At 32.6% G+C, this 10,884-nt stretch overlaps 1 protein-coding gene across 4 annotated transcripts in view; it reads right to left on the minus strand.

The window, feature by feature from the left end:
- Positions 1 to 3,549: 3,549 nt before the first annotated feature.
- The window catches only part of LOC111695100 (ral guanine nucleotide dissociation stimulator), a 29,908-nt gene continuing 22,573 nt past the window's right edge, over positions 3,550 to 10,884 (minus strand). For 2 of the 4 annotated variants that reach the window (XM_023464289.1, XM_023464288.1), the window contains 5 exons: positions 9,493 to 9,696; positions 8,362 to 8,991; positions 6,934 to 7,462; positions 5,167 to 5,301; positions 3,550 to 4,623 (listed from right to left, as the gene is read on the minus strand). In XM_023464289.1, coding sequence (XP_023320057.1) covers positions 4,463 to 4,623; positions 5,167 to 5,301; positions 6,934 to 7,462; positions 8,362 to 8,991; positions 9,493 to 9,696 — 1,659 coding nt within the window. In that variant the 3' untranslated portion in view covers positions 3,550 to 4,462. Of the gene's footprint in view, positions 4,624 to 5,166; positions 5,302 to 6,464; positions 6,518 to 6,641; positions 6,671 to 6,933; positions 7,463 to 8,361; positions 8,992 to 9,492; positions 9,697 to 10,884 lie in introns of those variants that run through there. The other 2 variants (XM_023464290.1, XM_023464291.1) reach the window with 2 other exon arrangements.

The following is a 10,884-nucleotide window of genomic DNA, read 5'->3' on the forward strand; positions in this document are numbered from 1 at the left end:
GAGCTTTCGGATTCAAGCTGCATCTCATTTTCCACAGAGTTGAGTTTAAAAAAAACCAGTTTAATATTCTATTTGGCGGATTTTCATGGTAGGAATTGGCGCATTCCGGGTTTTATGAGAACAAGACTCAACATTGAGCCTTATTCTCGGTTTTATTTTCATTGGGCCTAACTCCTTAAGTTGAGCCGAAGATCTTGCAGCTGCCAATCACTTCACACAAGCTTAGGAGTTGGGTCTTAAAGTCGGGCTCAAGAAATTACGACTCGAGCCGAAGTTTTTAAATCGCTAGCTCAGAATGTTAAGACTTAAAGTTAATTCCGGCAGCAGGACGGTTTTGAATATCATTTCGAGGTTCGGTATATAGTATAAACTGATAAATTATTGGCCAGGCAGTCATATTTAATCCAGTTATTCAGTGTTAATTGCTGTTTAGTCCAGAATAGACAATCTCAGGGTTAGATACTGTTGAGATCTCTTTTGATGACTAATAATGTCGTCGTCTAAGTCAAATTTTGATTTAAACGATTATATCACACATTCACAAACTTTTAGATCGTCTTTATTATACAAAGTACTTTTTGTTATTATCAAAAACTATCAAAGATTAAAAAATATGGTTGACAGAGGAGCAACTGTGGCATCTTTTAACTTTTGATTTAAACGTTTAGTTTACACTTTCATGGATTTTCATATCGTCTATACATCAGTACACACTCTTTATTTGTGAACACAGTTATTAGAGAAAACACTTGGGATTTGCTAACTATGGTTAATTGTATATAGAGAGGAGCAACTGAATGGGTGGGGCTTTCATTCGAGTAAACATATTTTTATTTTAAAATCCTAGAATTTTAAATATTTCTAAAATACAGTAATAACCAGAAAAGTGTAGAATAGGAAGACGACATCATGGTAGTAGTGTAGTATTTGATGTTGTCACAATATAAATAGGTTTACTAGTAAGTTATATAATCACTTATTATGGGTCTGTTTGCACTGCACGATTACTGTGTCTCATGTTAGTTTATCAAGCTTTTAGATGATATTTTAATAATTTTAATATTTTAATAAGGATCAATTATTTACCTACGGAGAAGACGACATTACAGATTAACTTTGAGAACGGAATAAATGTTATGTTAGTTACACAGACTAACTGAAAGGGAGTTCAAAGTGTACAAATCATGTAAATGTTCACAAATTATATGCAGGAGAGTACATTAATACAGTATGTTCCCTAGACTATTCATTTCAGTTTCGAATTTTTTAAAGCTTTTAAATAAAGTTAATAATGAATTAGGTGAATTCATAAAAGCTAATGGTTTAAAATCCGCGAAAATGTCACTAAGAAAGGAAAAAGCGTTTTTGATCATATTAAATCAAATGCGTTAAAATTAGACAATGAATTCCATAACATTATTTCTGCATTAAGGACAAATTATTAGCAGAAGAAGAGGATGTTTAATTTTGATTTTAAACGTATATATATTTGCGCGCAAAAAATCAATAACCCCCCTGGAAAATATTGTAAGCCGCCCCTGTTTCAGGGGCACCCTTAAATTAAACTCGATATCAGATTATTTTTTTCATTCGTCGGAAAGTACGTTGTGGAATCAATATATCTTTAAAGAATAATCAGTGATCATTAACTTGTACGGATTTAATCCAATACAAACCTGGATAAGAAATTTTATAAACCAATCATCCTTTCGTATTTCGCGAACAAATATCCAAATTTCTATTATATTTATAAATATGTTTTAAATTTTTTCTTATTAACTTTAAAATATTTCAGTTACATAAAATGTTAACAGACCCCTGCTGTAGATTGTAGGTATTACAAGATTGGTGTAATCCATCAAATTATTCTTCTAACTTTCAATCCTCATAAATCATCGTCATGTTTCATCGGAATATTTTGAATATAGTGTACACAATACACAGACAGGACATTATATAAAAATATATTTTATATAGACATGACATTATTATATTAAAAGAACATTTCTTAGATAAGACATTTTATTCACTGAACATTTCCTAGATCAGGACATTTTATAGAAGACATTTCATGAATAAGACATTTCTAAATGTAGGACATTTTATTCACAGAACCTTTCCTAGATCAGGACATTTTATAGAAGACATTTCATGAATAAGAAATTTTTATAGATAGGACATTTTGTACACAAAGAAGTAATATTCTTGATCCAAAAGGAGGCCTCAAGGTTTATCAAAGGTTGGTTTCCCTAGGGATATCAGGGTTACGGAGGTTACGGTCCCTGGGGGTCCATATTTATTAGATTGGTTTCCCCACAATAAACAATAGTCCACAATAAACCATAGTCCACAATAAACCATAGTCCACAATAAACCATAGTCCACAATAAACCATAGTCCACAATAAACCATAGTAACCATAGTCCACAATAAACCATAGTCCACAATAAACCATAGTCCACAATAAACGATTCTTTTGTTTGTTATGGTTTAGTAATAGAGAGTGGGGAAACCAATCTGATAAATATAGACTTCCAGGGATCGTAACCTCCGTAACATGATCTCCCTAGGGAAACCAAACTTTCATAAACCTCGAACCCTTCTTAAACTCAACAATTTTACACTGTCCTTTTTACAATACAAGAAATCAGTGGCCGAATTTAAAGAATTTGAGCGGCGGTTTAAATATAAGCCGCGGTTTAAATATGGTTGGTTCCACTTAAAATTGTACCAAATGTTTCAAGATTTAAACCGGCGCTAAATCTAAACCGGGTTTTGGCAGATTTAACCGCGGCTCAAATTCTTTAAATTCCATCTCAGGTCTTATCTCGAAATGTCCTATCCTAGCTTTGAAATTTCCTATCTAGCTTTGAAATGTCCATCTATGAAATGTCTTTAACAAAATGTCCCAACTAAACTAAACTAAAGTATGCAGTGTATGCAGTACCAAACTAATTAAAAGATTAACATGACGTTAAAATTTATGATCCTAATTTCATAGGATATTTGAAAATACTTTGTCAATAAAGGATTTTCTAAATATAAAACCTTCATCTAAGATTCTCCTATTCAAGATAATTTGAGAATTGAGATAAACCTCTGTAGAGTAAAAAAGTAGATGTTTTTAAGGAGGGGTATTTAAAACCTTTTAAAGAATTGGACATAAAAAAACTCTTTTTTTAAAAACATACTGAATTACAGTTAACAATTAAATAAAACTATTTTTTTCTGTTCATTCCTCTGAGTTCAGTCATAAAATCTCTGATGTATTTAGATTCTCGTACTTCAAGTAAACTTCTTCCGTGGTCCCAAACCTTCTCTAGAACGCTAACTTTTAGATGGTAGAGTTCATGTCCAGGAAGGTTAAAATGTTCTCCTGTTTGCTGATAACAGACTTTAATCTATTTAAATTTGAAACTAAAATCTAGGTTCGTAAATATTGTTGATTTTCAGAAAATTGAAAACAAACCGCAGAAAAAGTGATTTTGCCGTTTTTCTTTAAATCGAACAATAAGGGGCATAATCTTAGTTCTAAAAATGATTTCTATATTAAACGTAATAATAAATATATTTCATGACTAAACTATAAACTATAGATTTTTATTTAACATCGTAGAAACTTTGTCTTGACTAAATATCATTTTTATTTTTTTCTTCATAGCAAGGATCAGTTTCTTGCTGATTTCTCTGGGATCAAGTTTATACAGGCTCCGAGCTTAAACTAAAACAGAGGAGAATACTTTTCTCAGTAAATCCACTGGAAGGTTTAGGTTTCATTCTGTATTGCTAGGATCGTCTTAAATGCAAGATATTCTGAGAGAAATTCTTCAATTATACCTCTTATACTCATAGTTAGTTTTAACAGAAACTGGAGTTGTTTCAGCTAATTGCAGAGTAGGCTGGTATAAATAATAGGCTGCAGAATAGGTTTATATATATAAGGCTGCAGAGTAGGCTGGTTTATAGAATAGGCTGCAAAGTAGGTTTGGTATACAAACTGTAGAGCAGAGATGGGTAGAAGTCTGCAGAGCTAGATTGGTATGATGACTACAGTGTTAGATTGGTAAAATGTCTACAGAGTGAGTTTAGGAAGAAGTCTGCAGAGCTAGATTGGTATGATGGATGCAGAGCTAGTTTGGTGTGATGGCTGCAGAGCTAGATTGGTATGATGGCTGCAGAGCTAGATTGGTATGATGGCTGCAGAGCTAGATTGATATGATGGCTGCAGAGCTAGATTGGTATGATGGCTGCAGAGCTAGATTGATATGATGGCTGCAGAGCTAGATTGGTATGATGGATGCAGAGCTAGTTTGGTGTAATGGCTGCAGAGTAAATTATTGAAGAAGACTGCAGAGTTTGATTGGTATGATAAATTGCAGAATAAAACTTTGATATCAAATCTGCAAAGGTTGATAAATTTTACAGAGCAGAGTTTGTAACAGAGTAAGGCTGTTTATGCTGATTATAGAGCTAATCCTAAAAGTTTTCTTCTTGCTCTGCTAGTATCTCTTCTTCTCTCCTTGACAGTTTCTACCTCCGGTCTCCGGGGTCGGAGAACAAAATTTAGATCGTGGGACGTATTGATCGCATAGTACACGTTGGCGTTCGAAGGAATCATCAATTCTGAAATATTTTAAGTTTAATCAAAATATTTTATTTTATTTGACATAAACAATAAACATTGTTTTAACGATAAATGAATGAAGGTATTGACACGCAATAGGAAAACGATAAAATCTTTAATTCTTTCGTGATAGTCTTAGATTGGAATTGACAAGGCTCATTGGCATTTGGTTTGAAAGTTTACGTTTTCGTATTAGTGAAATTAAACAATATTTAAATTGCTAGAAATTTTGAATTCTGCAAATTCATGGATAACATGATTTCGCATAAAAAAGTCGTTGACAATAAAAATAAAAAATGTATCTAAATTTTTCATTTTTTTCTATTTGTTAAAATGTTATTGGGGCAAAACATAAAAACATACAGGATATGACGTCGACTGGGAATTTCCTCACAAATTATGTTTATACAGTTTTTACTGTATATATAGTGTTGCAAAACACAATAACAAAAACAAAATAATTTCTTTATTGGATCTTACAACGTGAACAGTGTCATGTATTAATATTACAAAACTGCCACATTGTTGAGTTTTTCCTTTACCTTTGTCTGGAAGCATTTGCGCCAGATTATAATCATCTGGTGAGCCTTCTAAACCATGTTTAAGCATTGCACTGCAGATCACTTCTCTTGTGTGTTCACGGTTACTCAGCATTATGCTCTTGTACATTATCACTCCTAGAATATAATCATTATGCTCTTGTACATTATCACTCCTAGAATAGAATCTTATGCTCTAGTACATTATCACTCCTAGAATAGAATCATTATGCTCTTGTACATTATCAATCCTAGAATAGAATCTTTATGGTCTTGTACATTAATCACTCCTAGAATAGAATCATTATGCTCTTGTACATTATAAATCCAAGAATAGAATCTTTATGCTCGTGTAAATTATCAATCCTAGAATAGAATCATAATGCTCATGTACATTATCACTCCTAGAATAGAACCATTATGCTTCTGTACATTATCACTCCTAGAATAGAATCATTATGCTCTAGTACATTATCACTCCTAGAATAGAACCATTATGCTCTAGTACATTATCAATCCTAGAAAAGAATAATTTTTCTCTTTTACATTATCACTCCTAGAATAGAATCTTTATGCTCTTGTATATTATCAATCCTAGAATATAATCATTATGCTCTTGTACATTATCAATCCTAGAAAAGAATCATTTTTCTCTTTTACATTATCACTCCTAGAATAGAATCTTTATGCTCTTGTATATTATCACTCCAAGAAAAGAATCATTTTTCTCTTTTAGATTATCACTCCTAGAATAGAATCATTATACTCTTGTACATTATCACTCCTAGAATATAATCATTATGCTCTTGTACATTATCACTCCTAGAATAGAACCATTATGCTCTTGTACATTATCACTCCTAGAATATAATCATTATGCTCTTGTACATTATCAATCCTAGAATAGAACCATTATGCTCTTGTACATTATCAATCCTAGAATATAATCATTGTGCTCTTGTACATTATCAATCCTAGAATATAATCATTATGCTCTTGTACATTATCAATCCTAGAATATAATCATTATGCTCTTGTACATTATCACTCCTAGAATATAATCATTATGCTCTTGTACATTATCACTCCTAGAATAGAACCATTATGCTCTTGTACATTATCACTCCTAGAATATAATCATTATGCTCTTGTACATTATCACTCCTAGAATAGAACCATTATGCTCTTGTACATTATCACTCCTAGAATATAATCATTATGCTCTTGTACATTATCACTCCTAGAATAGAACCATTATGCTCTTGTACATTATCACTCCTAGAATATAATCATTATGCTCTTGTACATTATCACTCCTAGAATAGAACCATTATGCTCTTGTACATTATCACTCCTAGAATATAATCATTATGCTCTTGTACATTATCAATCCTAGAATAGAATCTTTATGCTCTTGTACATTAATCACTCCTAGAATAGAATCATTATGCTCTTGTACATTATAAATCCAAGAATAGAATCATTTTTCTCTTTTAAATTATCACTCCTAGAATAGAACCATTATGCTCTTGTACATTATTAATCCTAGAAAAGAATCATTTTTCTCTTTTATATTATCACTCCAAGAAATAAAAAAAGGATATCAACTGAACAACCTTAGCTTTTAAAATCATAAGTTTAATTTTACGAATAATTTTTCAACATTTAAAGTTTTCTGTTGTGCAAGAAAAGGTTCCTGATCTGGAGCATATTCTTCAAGAATGAAAAATTCCAAATGTTTCGATGAGCTCTGAAAGTATATAACATTACCTTCTGTAGCTTCTGTTGATGACTCCAGGGATACCCTGATAATATAGAACTCTGGTGTTCTGAACGGATCTGGAGCGGGATCTCCAGGATTATCACTAACTCTATCTGATCTACTCGGAGTTCCTAGACTGGCAAGACTAGTATCAATAGAGGGTGTGGAGCAGGCTGAGCTAGCTGAAGAAACTCTAGATCTTAAACTATCGTTTAGTGAGGCAGTCATCTTGGATTCATCATCATCTCGAACAGATCCGTCCGTCTCATAGTGCATAGGAGTACTGGAGTTAGAACTACCGGAGACAGTACTAGCGATAGAATCATTCTTTCTATGTTGACCCAACGGAGTTATTCTTCGTCTAAACCTGGATTCCTTGCTCCCGCTATTCTGAGTGGTTTGGTTCAACGGCTCGATCTGACAAGACAATTCGAATGCTTCAAGCTCGTCCATAATCAGGACGGACTCGAACCATTTTGTAAACCTTGGATCTCGATCTATAGAGTAGGCATTGGCAGCTCCCTGCAGTAGTTTTATCTGAAAAATATTAATATGAAAATAATATAAATTTGTCGTTTTTAACTTTCAATACAGTGAATAATGTTATAAAATGTAATATTCAATTAAAATGCAAGTTTAAAGGGACTGTACAATTATAATGTAGGGTTAAAGGGACTGTATAATTATAACGCAGGTTTAAAGGGACTGTACAATTATAATGCAGGTTTAAAGGGACTGTACAATTATAATGTAGGTTTAAAGGGACTGTACAACAATAATGCAGGTTTATAGGGACTGTAGACGTAGTTTTGAGTGATCCTTCGTTATAAAAAATGGCATGTCCGATTCACAAGAGTACCCTTAAACACGTTGTCTGATCAATTGAATGTATGAGATATCAATGATTTTCTCATCAAATATGTGGAGGAGATTTTTAGAAGTAAACACTTTTTTAGCTAGAAAAACAAAGATATCTTTTACATTATTAATAAAAAAGTTTTAATGGAGGGTCGCTTAAAACTACAATGACAGTCCCTTTAAATGAAACAGTTTCAAAATGAATATTGAATTGGTAAAAGAGAGAAAAAGTTGTTGAATTTGACAGTTCTGAAAACATTCATGTAAACAACTTCAATCAGGATTTTCTCATAAATCAGAAGATATGAAGGATAATAGAGCTAACAGTTACAATATCGGCATTGCATTAGCTTTGTCTAAACCATTGTCGCTGTAGATAATAATATATTATCTGATAATCTATAAAACTGATGTATCCACTGTTAACTCAGGCAACCAAAGGACATTCTGAGATAATTGAATGTAAAACTAAGAAATCAAACTTTTGACAATTAACATGAAAAACGTGACAATCAAGCAGATTATGAATAAAATTTAGGTTTCCCAGCCCAAGAGTTCTTGGAATATTTATGACTAACCTGAGCTAAAACTTCAAACTCCTTTCTTCTCTTGTCAAAATTTATCAATCCTTCAGCAACAATATCAGGTATAGCTGTATCTATCATAGTCAGATCTGTAAGAAAGGTTCCAAGGTATGGTATGGTTCCATAGCTGACTCCTCTTGAGTTCTCTTGGTGCTTCTGAAGAACCTTCTGCATATGATGATCATTCTCTCCAGCTGTATCCGCGAACCTGGCTGTTCCCTCGCGGACCAGGAGCTCGCGCTGGGCAACCGCGTTGTTTTCTTCACTAAATATTCGCGCCAATTCTTCAAATATTTCAAGTTTTTCCCTAGAAACCGTACTCCAGGCTTTCTTTAACCTATATACAGGGTTGGACTGCAGACCGGATACAATTGCTTTGAGTGAAGAGAAGTTCTTGAGAACTCTGAGTTCCTGAGCAATATCAATCCAAGAGGAGATAACACGTCCTCGTGTTGTGTTCTTAGCATCAGCATCAATTAGAACCGTGGATATAACTCTATAGCTGACAGCGTTAAACTGCTCTATGGTTGCAACAACCGTAGCTGCGTCTCTATCCCTGTTCTTGTCTCTCCTGGACCATACAGAGCCAAGGCATTGATGAGGAACAACCCTCTTAAACAGATCCTTAAAACAAATATTATTATTCATCGGAATCTTTTTAACAGTCATGTTCCAACTTTCATTTTTGGAAAAGAACTTTATTCGTGTTTTGCTTTTAAGTTAAAAGAAATTGTGCGTAAGCACTTCGCCAAGAGAAAAATGGAAGAATTATTAACTGTAGAATAGTTTTACCACTCAAACCTTGCGCTATTGCGTTCTCAAAAAACAATCATTTAAAGCAAATTTATTAATGTTGACATTTTCTCCTTAGCTTTGTTATTCTTCACTGATATCATATGGAATATAAATATGTATTTTTTGGATTTAAATCAATTATTAGTGTTCTTGTAACATCCGTGATTGTTAAGATTTAAATCTATTATTATTGTTCTTGCAATATCCGTGATTGTAAATGAGTCTGATTTCTCTGTATACAGGAAGCTAGAAGTTAAACTCGTGAAGAAAGGTTAAAAAGTCAAGAATAAGCCCGGAGTTGAACCTCTAGCAAAATAAAAGAAAACCTACATTATCCATAGCTGTGATCTGGTGAGCAAAGTGTCGGGTTGGGATATCTATTATATCCTGGAATCCAGGGAGAGCGTAGGACGGGAGAGACTGGGATTTATGTGAGTATCTGGATGGTGAGTGGTGTGAACCAAGTAGCTGCTGTATCAAGGGGGACTCGGAGACAGATCCTTCATTTCTCAGTAGCTTCCCTTTCCGTTGAACCTAAATAATTACTATCAATTAGAGCAGATAAAACATACCGAACCGTTAGAAAATAAAAATTATCTTCTGTAACAAGGAACCAAAAAACACATTACAAATCCTGATTTTGCAACCGGGATTACAGAATTTGCAACAAAGAATCTTAATTTTGCAATCAGGGATCCTCATTTTGCAACCAGGAGTACTGATTTGCAACCATAAATATTTATTTTTAAACTATGAATCCTGAATTTGTAACCATGAATACTAATTTGCGACCAGGAATCCTGATTTAGCAACCAGGAATCCTGTGTTCTTGTAATATCCGTGATTGTTAAGATTTAAATCTATTATTAGTGTTCTTGTAATATCCGTGATTGTAAAGATTTGAACCTATTATTAGTGTTCTTGTAATATCCGTGATTGTAAAGATTTGAATCTATTATTAGTGTTCTTGTAATATCCGTGATTGTAAAGATTTGAATCTATTATTAGTGTTCTTGTAATATTCGTGATTGTTAAGATTTAAATCTATTATTATAATTGTTCTTGTAATATCCGTGATTGTTAAGATTTAAATCTATTATTATTATTGTTCTTGTAATATCCGTGATTGTTAAGATTTAAATCTATTATTATAGTGTTATTGTAATATCCGTGATTGTTAAGATGTAAATCTATTATTAGTGTTCTTGTAATATTGTTAAGATTTAAATCAGATCATTTTTAACTGTGGTATTTTAAACAGTTTTGTGTAACCCTCCCTTTATAGAGTCGTATTTCCGATACACATAATACCCTTCATAGTAGTCTGATAAGGATTGATGAGCAAGATATCTTTATTTTTCTGTTTAATTTGATTATTTTAGTTATTTGAGGATTTGTGCTGTAGAGTGCTAGTCAATAAAAAATTGTCAGAATTTATCACGTTTTAAGACAGAAAAATCACGATATCTTTTTTATTCATATTCAATCATAGAATAATAAATGCATTTTTTGTTATTCAGAGAAGCAATCTCACGTTGTAATAGGTTATACAGTTCATACAGTACAAGTGTCAATAAAAAACCATGGCATGTTTATCAATTAGGTTTTAAACAGAGTTAAAAATAATATCAATACACCCTTTTTAAAATCGCGTTTAAAATGTTAAAACCAGAAAAGAACAAATTAAACAATATTTTTTTTGCTTGTCAGGGAAAGGGGGGA

This window comes from Eurytemora carolleeae, unplaced genomic scaffold (genome assembly GCF_000591075.1).
Source record: "Eurytemora carolleeae unplaced genomic scaffold, Eaff_2.0 scaffold198, whole genome shotgun sequence".
Taxonomy (NCBI): domain Eukaryota; kingdom Metazoa; phylum Arthropoda; class Copepoda; order Calanoida; family Temoridae; genus Eurytemora; species Eurytemora carolleeae.